The sequence below is a fragment of the Chanodichthys erythropterus genome, chromosome 18 (genome assembly GCF_024489055.1).
Source record: "Chanodichthys erythropterus isolate Z2021 chromosome 18, ASM2448905v1, whole genome shotgun sequence".
NCBI lineage: Eukaryota > Metazoa > Chordata > Actinopteri > Cypriniformes > Xenocyprididae > Chanodichthys > Chanodichthys erythropterus.
The window spans coordinates 20,213,077-20,228,739 of record NC_090238.1 but is presented as its reverse complement, the minus strand read 5'-3'; the positions used below and the strand labels follow the sequence as shown (position 1 = coordinate 20,228,739).

The following is a 15,663-nucleotide window of genomic DNA, read 5'->3' as shown; positions in this document are numbered from 1 at the left end:
ATACTTTTATTCAGCAAGGACTCATCAAAAGTGAAAGATGTATGTGAACTTTCTATTCTTTAAAAATGTATCAGTTTCCACAAAAATATTAAACGGTACAACTGTTTTCAACACTGATTGTAATAAGAAATGTTTCTTGAGCACCAAATTTAGCATGATTTCTGAAGGATCATGTGATCAAGACTGGAGTAATGATGCTGAAAATTCAAAGCAGAAAATTAAATTGTGATCAAGTTCATGCAGTTTTGGTGAGCTTAAATTAAAAAAAAAAAAAAAAAAATCTTACTAACCTTAAACTTCTGAATGGTAATGTACTTAGATATCTTAAATAATCAAATATGGGCTTTTCAAACTTGAAACTGTCAACCCACAGCCAAAACTCTCATTTTAAATTAACAAAAGCAAAATGCTGGTTAGCCCAGGGTTCAAAGTTGCCTTAAAAACATTAACCCAGGGTTAAGTTTAGTGTTGGGGAAAAAAAAGAATAGCAAACGTTGTCAGTTTACATTTTCTTGTCACCAAGAATTTGAACTTGATTCAATCTACTGGTACTTTGGTACTGACCTAGACTCAGTCTTGAATGAGCTTGTCTTGACTACAACACTGACACAATATATCTGATGTTGTGTGACCAATGATGTCAGTTGTACCAATCCTTTAATATTAACACGTGTTCAAAAACAAGCACAAAGATTATAGATGTGTGTACTATTAATTTAATTGGAAAAAGGCAACATTGTACAAAGGAAGTTCATTGCCAACCTCAATCACCTTAAAATCACACATTGTCTAATTGTAGGAGCTCTGATTAAGGCATAGACAGCTGACCTTGGATCAGGTCATGATGACAAACATCTTTAACTCAGTCAGTAAGTCTTTCATTTTGGTTTTCCCTGTTGACTGACCACATGACAGAAGTCCTGAATCTCCAGATGAGAAATTTTGTTGGTCTAAAACATGCTGTTAAAAATGCACTGTTTAAACTAATCAAAGGGAGGAAGAAAAGGAGGGACAGCAGTAATATGGCTTCTCATTGGCTGCGTAGCTGGGAACTCAGGTCCTGTAGCTCTGTGATGAGCTGTTCGAGCTCTGTGACATCACCTATGAGGTCATCATGGAGCTCGCCCGTGGCAACATCAGTGTACATTTGCTGTGAGGAGAAAACAAAACATGTGTGAGACCTATAAATTATGTCAGCTGCTAAAAATATTTGATCTTTTTATCTTCTAATTTTAAAAACATTAAATAAGCCAATTTGACACTACAATACATATAAAGAAACCAAAATTGATACTATTTACTTTCATAACACACGTTCTTGGTCTTATTGTCAACAATTCAACATTGCAAAGTTATTTAATAAAAAAAAGTGCTTAATGTTTCATCAAAACATCTATTTCTTTGAGCTGACATCAAACCCACTTGTCATATATAGCCCACTTTTTAAAAACCAATCAATTCCTTATTTACACTACAGTTCAAAAGCTAGGGATGTCTGTCGCAACAAACTTTGATGTTTCGAAAAGTAAATAAAGAAATCGTAAAACTAATCCATATGAATTGAGTGAAGAGACTCGACTGCTTTATATGATAAACAGATTTAATATAGGCTTTTATTCACATATAAACATTGATCAGCGAACATAAACAGAAGCTCAACCGAGCCGGCTTGAACCTGCAAACATGAGCTTCTGTTTACCACAACTGATGTGTGAGTTGATGAATATTTATACATGAATAAAAGCTTAAATTCAATCTGTTCATCATATAAAGTAATCAAGTCTTTTCAGAAAGTTTGGACTAAACCACTCAATTCATACGGATTCGTTTTTACGATCTCCTTTGGAACTTTTTGAAACGTCAAAATGTCATTTGCGTAGCTGTCTAGGGAGGGACAGAAAGCACTCATATTTAATCAAAAAGATCTTCATTTGTGTTCTGAAGATGAACAAAAGTGTTACGGGTTTGGAACAACATGAGGGTGAGTAACTAATGACAATTTTCATTTTTGGATGAACTAACATTTTAATTTTAAAACAAACAAAGAGCCATGTTTTTATTTATTAGTTTTAAAAGAATTTTGCAAAGTTCTTAAAGCAAAAGACTTTAAGAGCTGAATGTGTGTGTAAAACTCACTTTGGCTTTGGAGACCAGGCTCTTCAAACTGAGTCGAGCTGAAGACAGCAACTGTAGAGCCTCTTGAGGATTGTGCTTAGACCTGCTACAGCTGATGGAGACTGAGAGACAGAGACAGACAGAGGAATTACGGAAGAGTTTGATCTTCAGTAGAGTCACAGCGGTTCAGAGAGGGCGAAACTGGAACATTAAGCATTTGTATGCTGCGCAGCCAGTGAGGGGAAAGAGAGAGTGTGTCGGGCTGTCAAAGGTCACTTGGGGTCAGGTGATGTAATATCAAAGTCTGTGGCCTAATAGAAAGAGCTGTTCATTATTTTCTGTATTGCAACCATGTGTGTGTGTGTGTGTGAGAGCGCGCAGTATTGTTCACATTAAGTGATGGATCACAACCTCTGAGCGGCTCATGTTTAATCACTACAGCTATTAGTGCAGCATCTAACACCATTAAAATAGTCATTTAACACACACAGTCTGGATCACAACACCTGACATCTGTTCTACACATTTTCTTCACAATGACACTCATTATTAGCAACGTCTCTAGCAAAATATGATAATCAAACGCAGCTTACAGAACTCTAAAAATAACTCAGTAAAACACAAATTGTGTGTTCGCCGTCTTGCATTCCCAGCATGCATTTGTGCGCTATTTACTTGCTCTGTTTATCTTCCCCTCACAGACAGAGGGAAACAGCTGATTCACAGGTAAGCGTCTACCTCAGTGTCAAAGGTCTATCTCAAGGTCCAGAAAAGTACTAAAGATATCGTTAAAATAGTCAACGTGACTACAGTGGTTCAACCTTAATGTTATGAAGCGACGAGAATACCGCAAAAACAAAATATAATGAATTTATTCAACAATTTCTTCTCTACCCTGTCAGACTCATACGCATTTGATGCAGAGCTTCCGTGTTTATGTCCAAATGTCAGCTTGTTATTGGCTGGCTCCAGCGTCAGCATCACATGCATATGTCGAGGTGCTCATGTGAACAGCTTGGCCAATACTGAGCCGGCGTAATTACGTATAAAAAAAAAAAAAAAAAATTAAAAAATTCCTCTTGGATTTCATCAAAAATATCTTAATTTGTGTTTCAAAGATGAACAAAGGACTTAGGGGTTTGGAACAACATGAGGGTTTAGTAATTAATGACAGAAATTTCATTTTTGGATGAACTAGCCCTTTAATAGATTTGTTCTTTCCTTCCTGCTTTTTCTTGTTTTCCCCTTACTTTTCTTTCCCCAGATCCTTTTGCTTCTTCCCTATTTGTTCCTCCCTTCCTTCTTCCCTCCTTTTCTCTTTTTTTATTCTTTCAAAGTCCCTTCTTTCATAAATTCCTAAATTCATTATTTACTTTTCTTTATAAATTCTCCTTTCTTTTTTATATTCTTTCTTTCTAAATTCTCATTCTTTCTTAAATTCTCTCTCTCTCTTTTAAATAGTCTCCCTTTTCTAAAATATTTATTTTCTTTCTAAGGTGTTCACTTTCTAAATTATTTCTTTCTTGCTTGCTTTTTCTTTCTAAATTCATTGCTGCTATCGCCTTCTTAATATTTTTTACTTCTTAATTCTTTTTCTTGATTTCTAAATTCTTTCATTTAAAGTCATTCTTCAATCCATCCTAAATTCCTTGCTTGCCATCTCTCTCTTCTCCCATCTCATCCTCATGTTACTGCCTGAAGTGGCTACAGCAAGAGAAGTGGTATGATTAATAAGTGCGGATCTCTTTCACCGCACGCACACACACACTTTAATGCACACCAACACACACATTAACACAAACAAGATCTACACAATGCACAAGGTAACGCACAAACCAGAGAAGAACGGTCTCTTACGTATGCGCACACACTTCCCTTACTCTTATATCGATCAATCCTCCCCAAACACACACAGAAAGCAGGCTAGAGTTAGTGGGAAGGGATGGAGGCGTGCAAAGGGTTCTGCTACATTTGCTGAGCCGCCCCCTTTATAAATCATTAAGATCAACAACAAATAGCCTGCACACTCAAGGACAACATGCTGATGGAGAGTGTGTAAGATGGAGTAAGAGATGCTAAAAAGATGATCACGATTGTTTAGACTGCTTAGAATAAAATGATGCGACAGTTTGATTTTAAGGCAAAGAAAGTCAGAGAGTTCGAAATGAAGGAAGAATTGCTATTCAACCCAAAACCTGTGCTCTGTCTCAACTGATGTTTAATTCAACACACATTCACTGACCAAACCCTCAACATCCCTCTTAATGAGACACACACACACAGATGGACAGACACAAGCAAACCCATCTGGTAAACACACACAGGCGCACGTGCCCACACACACAAACAGAAGTCTGTCTCTGGTGGAGGTCAGAGGGGTAAAAGCCTTGTTTGTCGCTCTTGCTCCTGCTCCGTGTTCTCAATCCATCAGCCCTCTCAGACGTTCATGTGCTGCCACATTAGCCATGATAGAGTGACTCTCTGAATGAGTGCAGGACCACGATTCTGTACGCCTCTCTCAAATGGCATTGTAAAAGAGAAAGGCTCTCTGTGTGTGTGTTCTTGTATACATGGTTTATGAGGACACAAATGTGTATAATGACATGGGTATTACCAAAGTCCCTTTAAGACAAGTCATTTCACTCAGCGGCCATCTTTGAAACGCCTCTCGGGCATCCTGGGCATCATGCAATCTCTTTGAATGGGGAAACATCAAATTCTCCAAAACTGTTCGCCATCCTTACGATTAAATTTCATATTTGAAATCACCAGTGAAATCTAACAACAACCGGCTCATAAATTTAGTTTCTAAACGCTTGAATCATGACAAAAAAACTATTTTTCAGGCTGGATCAAGCTAATGCGCATGCGCAGACCTAAATGCGCATCTCTTCAGAGGCGCACGTCTGACTGTTTCTATAGAAACCGGTGATTCTAACGGCTGCTGAAGTGACGCGATGACTTTATCAGTCGGCGATTGGCTCTTATTCAGAAGGCGGGACTTATTCCGCCATATTACGCGTTACACTTTCTCCCGTTCAAAACAATACGAGTGACACGTCTTGTGTTATTCTATAGTCTTTGGTATTACAACATAAACATGGTTTATGAGGACACTTCCTGTGTCCACATATACAAGTGTGTGAAGTCTCACCATTAGCCATATCTCTGGCACCTTTCACCACAGATCTGAAGTTGCCTATGTCTTTCTCCCAGCCAGCTGTCTGTGTCTCACACCGATGGGCTTTACTCAGAAACTGTAGTGCCTACAAACATCAAAACGCAGTTAGACATCATGACCAAACCAGATGTAAGTTAATAAAGCACCAACCAATAAAAGCTCCCTTCCATGTAAAACTGAGTTTGACATGCTAGGTAGTGCAGTGTTATGTTAGGCAGCCCTGTCCACTGTGAAATTTCCAACTTCCTGCTCTTCATAACTATATTTACTTTATGCATTTTATCCAAAGTGACTTACAGAGCATTCAAAATATATATTTTACCATGCCTGGGGACTGAAAGCTCTACTTTTACAGGAAATGACAAAAATTGTAGTAAACATTGAATATATTCAGGAAAAGAAAAAGGTTTGAGAGTGATATTTGCAGACAATTTGTAGAAAAATCACAGGAGCTCTTTGCTTAGGTTAACATGATCTGAATATAGAAAATAATAGGCTCTCTTGTAATAAAATTAAATAAATTAAAATTTACCTTTTCATTGTCTTCTACATTGTTGCTATGACCATCACCGTAAAGTCGAGCGTACTGCTTCCATATTTGGGCGTCTGTGCTGCAGCGGGCGGAGACTCGGCCAAAGAGTTCCTGAAGTTTTGCTTTAAGATTGGAGGCCTGTTCGCCTCGGTGATCTGTCAGGTTGTCCACTACTGCACGGACCAGGATTTCCAGAACCTGATGAAAAAAGATAAAAAAGAAAGAAATATACAAAATGCCAATGGATTTATTTTTCAGTACAGTGAAACTGACTGCTGTTTAAACTCAAGAAATAATCACGAATATCCAATCTGAAAACTAATCTAGGGTTGACATTAACCCTCTGCTGTGCCTGATCCCAGCCCCTGACTTAACCTTTGCTATGAGGTCAAAACAGAAATCCCTAAACTTGACCTCTGCATTCTTAGATGTTCCTTGATTGGGCATCACTTTTTTCATCTCTTTCATACAGTACATTTACACACTAAGGAGCATAACTATAACGATAAAGTGCTAAAACATAAAAGAATAGCAGAGTCCACAACACAACTATAACGGTACAGAGAAAGATTTCATTAGAATCACTTTCAGAAAAGTTTTTGAAGCATGTCTCTGTTTGCCTGCCTCTATTCTGACTGACAATTTTAATGAAATATATGATATACACACCTTGCTGATTGACTGTGACTGTTTCATAGTTTAGTCTGAACAGGCAAACTTTAACTGCATGGTTAGGACACAATGAAACCTTAAAGGGTTAGTTCACCCAAAAATGAAAATTGTCATTAATTACTCAGCCTCATGTTATTCCACACCCGCAAGACCTACATTAATCTTCGGAACAAAATGAACATCTTTTCGTTGAAATTTGAGAGCTTTCTGTCCCTTCATAGACTGCCTTCACAACTGAAACTTTGACGCTTCAGAAAGTTCATAAAGAGATCGTAAAACTAATCCATATGAATTGAGTGGTTTAGTACAAATTTTCTGAAGAGCAAATCACTTTAAAAGATGAACAGATTTAATTTAGGCTTTATTCACATATAAACATTCATCAAATCACATCAGTTGGGGTAAAGGGAAGCTCAAGCATGAGGTTCATTCTCGTGTTATGCAGCACATTTGAGCCTCTGGAAGAGGTTTGTTCTCGCACATCAAGCCATTTTGGTCGAGCTTCTGTTTATGGTCACTGATGAATGTTTATATGTGAATAAAAGACTAAATTAAATCTGTTAATCATATAAAGCGATTGAGTCTCGTAAGAAAATTTGGACTAAACCACTCAATTCGTATGGATTCGTTTTACGATCTCTTTATGAACTTTTTGAAGCATCAAAGTTTCAGTTGCAGGCTGACTTCAAAGGGACAGAAAGCTCTCAAATTTCAGAAAAAAAAAAGATCTTCATTTGTGTTTCGAAGATGAATGGAAGTCTTATGGGTTTGGAGAGGGCAAGTAATTAATGACAGAATTTTCGGGTGAACTAACCCTTTAAGCCAAACCCTACCCTTACATTTTTAAATGATAGACAGACACAGACAGACAGGTGTAGATTTAGATTTAACCTAAAGTATTGCTACAGATGCACCTTGATGAATAAGAAGCTTCTCTCTGCCTCTCCTACATGCACACACACACACACACACGCCACCAACAGAGCTGGGAGATTAGAGATGATGTTCTCTGTTCTCCCACACAAACAAATGCAGACACTCCAGAGTCTGTACATGTGCCAGAGAAACCAGAAAAAGTCACAGAACGGGTAACTGAGTGAACACATTATTTTTGTATATCAAATTAGCAGACATGATTCCACAGAAACTTTGTGTGTGTGTGTGAGAAACTATGGCACCGTTTACACCTGGTATTACCATCAATCTTGGGTGTTCATCTCAATAACTGAAAAATTGCAGTTTATACCTGATAGTACATATGTAAATGCATGTTGATAAAATTTTCTAAATGGGTTTGTATATATATATATATAAAAAAAGCAATCAAACAATGAGGTAAATTTATCAAATGTGTTTCCTCTGTTTACACTTGCATTTATCGCTGTCTAATTCAGATCACCTGAGACGGATGCTAATAGCAGGGTCTATGAAGCCTACAGTGAGAAGTGTCCGATTCCCTTGAGGGAAGCTGTTAAGAGCGAGTAAATGTGTGTGTGCCACAGAGACAGAGAAGGCTTTCTCCTCAAACTCCAAAATCTAAACTAAGCACACCACACCCTTAAACTTCACTAAACCACCAGAATATTTGACCTGAATGCTGGGCTCCACATTCCTCACTGTGCGTGTGCGTGCGTGTGCGTAAGAGCTATTAATCTTAGCCTTCACACAAAGTTCCACATGTGTTTGTGTGTCTGTATGCTCTGTAACTAACAAGCTCCAAACTGCACTGTAATTACTAAAGCAGAACCAGAATTTGTGGTCATTAACTTTATGTGTGTGAGAAGGACAGGGATGTCTTTGCATATGCAGTTTGCCTTGTTCTGTTAAGTAAAAAAAAAATTTATATATATATATCATACAAATTTCTTTCCCTAAAGAGTGGCATATAATTTATATATACACTACTGTTCAGTAGTTTGAGGTTGAGCAATTTTTTATTTTTATTTTATATGTTTTTGGTACCAAGGCTGCATTTATTTGAACATTAGTATAGTAAAAACAGTCATTTTGTGAAATATCACAATTTTAAATAGAGAATTTCTATTTTAAAATAAATTAAAATTTATTTATATGATGGCAAAGCTGAATTTTCAGCAGTCATTACTTCAGTCTCACATGAACCTTCAGAAGTAAAAAACAAAAACAGCATTTATTAGAAACAAATCTTCTGTAACATAGAAAGGTATTTAGTATCACTTTTGATCACTTTAATGCATCCTTGCAGAATAAAAGTATGAATTTATGAAAAATTAAGATTACTGACCCCAAACCTTTGAACGGTAGTATATTTTAATATAAACATTTGCATTATTTATTAATTTATTTTTATGAACCAATTATTTTTATAAGGGAGGTGAGCAAAGTTCTTGATGCCTAGTCATATTATTTACAAACTTGGTGACTGCTATTAATGTGATTTGTACGCTCGATCGTGAAGTGATTGCTAAGACCATAAAAGTAATACAAATATGATGGTGTGTTGATTGACAGCTCCACCAAAGATGACTAATGATGCCACATTCCAAGCATTCCAGAGCACTTCAGTTCACTTCATCAGTAGCCTTTTTTTTACAAGATGAAACATGGAAAACTGACCCCAATTAACATAACATGTTCACATTATGTGTTCTTGTGTGTAGCAGAGACAAAGACGGCCCTTAAAAAGTCAGAGAACACGAAAGACATGCAGTGATGTGTATGTGTAAATCCACTCACCCAAGACTAATGTTCACACTTTAACTGCAAACAGACTTATAGAGACCAACTTCATCCGAGCAAACAGTCTCCACAGAGATCAGTGTGTGTTTTATGTGGACCACATGTTCTCATGAGAGTGAGATTGAACATTGTTCACGAAAGCATGAAAATATACAGTACGAATTCCTGAATTGAAAGTTCATCCTTTACAGCTATCACTTTTTCATCTTCATAACACCATCTCTCCTGATTCTTTCACTCACCTCTGGACCCCTTCAGGCAGCTCAGCAGATGTGCCGAGATCTTTGTCACTCAAGTCAGTGGTGTATTATCTGTAAAGTCCCCTCCTCCATTTCCTCCATTTCCTTATTTTTCACCCCCGAAACTCTCATAAGCACATTTATACCTCAAACTATTTGTTCAATCGGCCACTATCTATCTGAACACTACATGATCTGAACCCTTTTATAACAAAGAATTTACTTTTGTGGACAATATTGATAAAAACTTTTTTTTTTTTTTTTTTAAGAAAATTTAAATGGAAAGTTAATGATCTTTTAAGAAATCTATATTTCTAAGTAGTGGCATATTATTACACACACATATGATGATATTTTTATGCCCTGATAGAATAGTCTTTTCTTTTTCACATGACATACATACATACATACATACACATACATATATATACATACACATACATATATATACATACACATACATATATACATATATACATATATACATATATACATATATATATATATATATATATATATATATATATATATATATATATACATACATATATACATATATATATATATATATATATATATATATATATATATATATATATATATATATATATATATATATATATATATATATATATATATATATATATATATATACATATATACATATATATATATATATATATATATATATATATATATATATATATATATATAATGTTATACATTAAAAGAAAAAAACGTATGTATAACATTGGAAGAGAGTCAGTATGGTAACTGTGACTGTTCGCTGGTATTATGGAACATATGAAATGACTAAATGGGACTCATAAGACTCCTCCCCCTCATGATGGCAGAAGTGATATGTTAAAGGGGAAATTGAATGGGTGTCTAAGTGTAATTCCTGCACGATCCTCTTACAGTATGAAATGAAGGAGAGAGGTAATATTCTCCTGGGAGGAACGAAGGAATGAAGAATGTTACAGAGAGAGAGAGAGAGAGAGAAAGAGATAAGAGGATACTTGATCCATATGAATTCTTTTTTTAGCACAGGATGAGGGAGGATGGGTCGCTCTTTTCTCTGTCTCTGTGGAATGTGAATTAATGGGTGGGATCAATGACAGAGAGACGAGTCTTATGACTGTAGACTGAGATGTTTTGCAGACATGCACAGCATTTTCCCTTATTAACAGATGTTCTCATCTAATTTCCCACTAACATGCATCTGAAGGACTTCTGTATGGTGAGAAAGATGATGAAGGGAGTAAAATGAACAGTAGAGAGAAGTGAGTGATGATTTTGAGTCCAGCCAAGCGCCAAGATCCCAATTACCGTCTGAAACTCTCACAGGGGCTGGAGGCGAACGCTAGCGGTGACCTTTTCAACTTCTGTGCTTTCACATCACAACTTTTAATTGATGAGCTACTAGCTGCTCACCAGACATAAACGAATAATCAGAGGAATTGAAAATGGAGCAAAAAACAGGAAATGAAATTAGAAGTGACAACGTAACGAGGCGAAACCTAAGTGCCTACAGCCCACTAATTTAAACCGTATTTACAAAGAAATCAATGTTTCAATACAGTCGTGAGTAAAAGCTGCTGCCATCTTGAATTATATCTGTGCTAAATCCCAACACTTTCAACTTACATTGTTTGCTATTTAGAGCATCAGCTTTTTATAGATGTACGCTTCAACCTCAGAGTAAAAAATAAATAAATAATAAAACAGGAAATTGTAAAATAAAGTTTAAAGGTTCACCCAAAAATACAATTTCTGTCATTATGTACTCACCCTCAAGATCTTAGTTCATCTTCGGAACACAAATTAAGATCTTTTTGGATTTCATCAAAAATATCTTAATTTGTGTTCCGAATATGAACAACGGTCTTACGGGTTTTGTATGATATGAGGGTGAGTAATTAATGACAGAATTTTCATTTTTGGGTGAACTAACCCTTTAAGGCAAGACACTACAGGCAAAAACTCTTTATGCATTGGTCAGATTTTGGGCTATTTTGCTTTTCATAAAGTGTTGTTTCAAACTAGTTTAAAGAAAACTTTAAAAAAAAAAAAAAAAAAATTGCGTGTTGCATTTATTGCACTTTATCTATTTTCATATGTAGATTTTATTTACCATACATTTCTTTAAAGGGATAGTTCACCCAAAAATGAAAATCTGATGTTTATCTGTTTACACCCAGCGCATCCAAGATGAAGGTGACTTTGTTTCTTCAGTAGAACACAAATGATGATTTTTAACTCCAACCGTTGCAGTCTGTCAACTGATAATGTGGGTCGATGGGAAGTTCTTTTATAAGAGTAAATAAAACTTGCATAGACAAATTCAAATTAAACCCTGCAGCTCGTGACGACACATTGATGTGCTAAGACACGAAACGATCGGTTTGTGCGAGAAACCGAACAATATTTATATCATTTTTTACCTCTAATACACCACTATGTCCAACTGTGTTCAGCACTAGTTTAGTGAGGTCTGATTGCGCTCTGACAAGGGCAGTGATGTCTCGCGCTTATACTTCAATGAGAGCAAGACATCACTTCCGTTGTCAAAGCGCAATCCAGCGCATCCACATCTTGCATGCGCTGGGGGTAAGCAGATAAACATCAAATTTTCATTTTTGGGTGAACTATCCCTTTAAAAGGCCGTTTTCTCAAAATGAGTTTTTCCTACTGCAGAGTCAGATCTCCACTTCAGCAGAACTTACATAATAAAAATGTGTTTTTAGAGTGAAAAGAATCGTTTCTTGAGCACCAAATAAGCATATAAGAATGATTTCTGAAGGATCATGTGACACTGAAGACTGGAGTAATATGCAGTTTCCTAGTACATGTTTACACACATTTTGTGTGTGCATGTATCTGGGACTAATTTGCTATTTGCTCATACACTGCTAGAGTTTTCAGATATTTTGCATCGTTCATAAAGTAGGAGGGTGGGTGTTTAAAAATTAGAGATGCATGAAACGGCTTCTTTTTTAAGGTGTAGCCATAATTTCTGTGAAAATAAAAGATAATTTACTGCCATGTGGTGACCCAGGAGCCGCTGTAAAGTGAAAGAGGTAAACAACTACCAGGCAATTTGACTACCAAATGATAAAACAAACGACGCATTTAATAGGATGTAGCAGCTGGTACATTAACCAGCCACAGCACAAACGTGTCTAATGGCGTAGGGCTTTAAGACATGAGTGTTATGACAGCGGCGGAATTAGATTCACAGCTGATGGAGAAGAGGTGTGATGGGGCCAAGGATGCAGAGGGACATGCAGGGGTGCGTGTTTAAAACAGAGCTGTTTGGATGAATGTGAGCAGACAGGAGCCCATCTGGGGTAAGAATTACTTTGTGTGTCTGTTATATTGGCGGATTAGGGAGAAATCATCTCTCTCTTCTCTCACACAAACACTCACTCATCAAAACTCTCTCAGTCACTCGCACTTACACACACACGCGGCCACTCACATGACCGTTTCATATGCGCATGCAGTCAGGCAGCTGCTAGTGTGGTCGAAACCATGATGACAGCAGCATGAGACACAAATGAGACTCCAGCTGCTTTACACTGGTTACACAAGCCAAAAAAACCTTTATGCTTACATATGTTGTTGTTAGACATTTAATCTGGGAAAATCTCTCTGGAAATGTATGCAAAGAGAAAGTTTTGTAGGGCTGCCCCCTAATAGTTTACCAAACGTTAGTCGATGAGAAGAGGATTGGTCCACCAAATGTGAATAATAAAGAAAAAAAAAACTTCACAGGAAGTGGTGAAGTCAGGCAGTTCATGATGGACAGGTTGTTAACACGGCTGGTCCATGTGGTAATGTTGGGCAGGAAATTCAAACGTTCGCCTATCATTAATCGAACTTAAAAATGGCTTATCATTTGAAACATTGGCTGCTCTTTCTAATGTTAACCTAGATAAATGTACGTTATTATTAGCTAAATTAATACAGACTTTTAACTTAACGTGGATTTCTCTCTTTACACACTTCCACTATACTGTGGAGATGACTAGTCATCTTTGCAGCCAACACTGACTCAGAAAACACTAGCTTATTAATAAATTATTAAAATGTTCAGACATCCTCCTCCTACATTCATAATCAATATTTTTGCCAGCGTCGCTGCGGCAAGCTTTATGCGTGCACTTAAGAGTTTAATTTATGTTTTAAAGGCTCATGAGTTAGCATTTCTTTGCAATCTAGAACAATGTTAGCAATGTATTTACGAAATTACATTAATATCATAAACGTATGACTAGTCGGCTTAAACGAACCAGTTGACTAGGAAAATCTTTGGTCGGGGGCAACCCCTGAGTTTTGGGTTAACCTGAGAAAAACCGTGACGATGACTCACCTCCACGTCCTTGTATTTGTCCTTGAGGTCCATGAGCCGATGGTAGGCTCTGATAGCCTCACTGAACTCGCCCAGGTCTATACACACGGCAATGAAATTCTCCCAGATCTGCCATCGCTCATAATTACACTTGAGCGCTTCCTGAAGGGTGCGGAACGCCTTCTCCCTGCCACACACACACACACGAAACAAAAACATCAGTGTGTTTAGCAGAAGTTACTCATGGATGGATTAAACTGTATAAGGCAGAACCAAGTTTTGTGTTTTTCCCTCCAAAAAGGGTTTTTGGCAAACTAGCCATGTGGGAAAGTGTAATTGTTCTCTTCAAAAACCTAGTGAGCTGCCTGCATATAGAGCATTTTAGGTACAAAGGCTGCTCCAAAAGTTACTGGTAGTCAGCATTATTACACTGCCTCCACAGCTGATTCCAGAGTTTGATGTTAGAGAGTTTGTAATTTTGCCAAGCGTAAAAAGATAGTAGTGGGTGTAATTTTCCATTTTTAACCAGATTTAACTATTTATCAACACTTGATTTTGAAAATGCGTTTCTATTCAACAAATATCCTACACCGTTTTGGGGTGAGCTACATGAAAAATGTCATCCAGGATGGGTGGTTGAGTTGAGAAAAATGCTAATAGCATTTTAAAACCTTAAAATCAAAACAACAGTTTAGGCAATTGAATAAAAGAAATGTTAAAAAAAAAAAAATAGCATTAGAAAAAGATAGAAAGAAAGAGCCCAAGAAAGGAAGAAAAGGTAAAATATCAAAAGAAAGGGAAAATATCAAGAACAAAAAGTGCAAGAAAATTAAATAATCAAAAAGAGTGAAAGAGGCAGAGATTTAAAGAGCAAAAGAGAATGAAAAAGACAGAGAAAGAGTCAAATGTGAAAGGCAAAAAAGTAAGAGAGAGTGGCAGAGACATAAAGAAAGAGCGACCAACAGACAGAAAGAAAAAGTGACACAGACAGACAGACAAAAAGAAAGAAAGGAGCAAAAGAAAGAATGAAAGAGTGACCAAGACAAAAAGAGTGACAGCCAAACGGAAAATGAAAGAAAGCACGACAAAGACAAAAAAAAGAGCGACTGCCAGAAAGAAAGAAAGAAAGAAAGAAAGAAGGAAGCAACCAAGACAAAAAAATAGCGACAACCAGAAAGAGAGACAAGAAAGAAAGAAAGAAAAGAAAAGAAAGAAAGAAAGCAACCAAGACAAAAAAAATAGCGACAACCAGAGACAAGAAAGAAATAAAGAAAGAAAAGAAAGAAAGAGCGACTGCCAGACAGAAAGAGGGACAAAAGAAAGAAAGAAAGAAAGAAAGAAAGAAAGCAACCAAGACAAAAAAATAGTGAAAAACCAGAAAGAAAGAAAGAAAGAAAGAAAGAAGCAACCAAGACAAAAAAATAGTGAAAAACCAGAAAGAAAGAAAGAAAGAAAGAAAGAAGCAACCAAGACAAAAAAAAAATAGCGACAACCAGAAAGAGAGACAAGAAAGAAAGAAAGAAAGAAAGAAAGAAAGAGCGACTGCCAGACAGAAAGAGGGACAAAAGAAAGAAAGAAGCAACCAAGACAAAAAAATAGTGAAAAACCAGAAAGAAAGAAAGAAAGAACCAACCAAGACAAAAAAATAGCGACAACCAGAAAGAAAGAAAGAAAGAAAGAAAGAAAGAAAGAAAGAAAAAGAGCGACAAGACAAAGAGAGCGACAGCCAGACAGAAGGGCTGCGTCCGAAAACTGGAAAATGCTGCCTTCTGAGAACACATTTCAAGGAAGGCATCAAGGCACATCCGAATCCAATGTTGGCTTCACTTCATGTCTCATGAGATACCTTCCT

The 15,663-nt window shown here is 36.7% G+C and overlaps 1 protein-coding gene across 1 annotated transcript in view; it reads right to left on the bottom strand.

Moving 5' to 3' along the window:
- Positions 1-711: 711 nt before the first annotated feature.
- The window catches only part of ttc27 (tetratricopeptide repeat domain 27), a 112,925-nt gene continuing 97,973 nt past the window's right edge, over positions 712-15,663 (bottom strand). The window contains exons 16-20 of the mRNA XM_067368040.1: positions 13,833-13,998; positions 5,829-6,026; positions 5,270-5,381; positions 2,137-2,237; positions 712-1,150 (exon numbers count right to left, since the gene is read on the bottom strand). Coding sequence (XP_067224141.1) covers positions 1,031-1,150; positions 2,137-2,237; positions 5,270-5,381; positions 5,829-6,026; positions 13,833-13,998 — 697 coding nt within the window. The 3' untranslated portion in view covers positions 712-1,030. The remainder of the gene's footprint in view (positions 1,151-2,136; positions 2,238-5,269; positions 5,382-5,828; positions 6,027-13,832; positions 13,999-15,663) is intronic.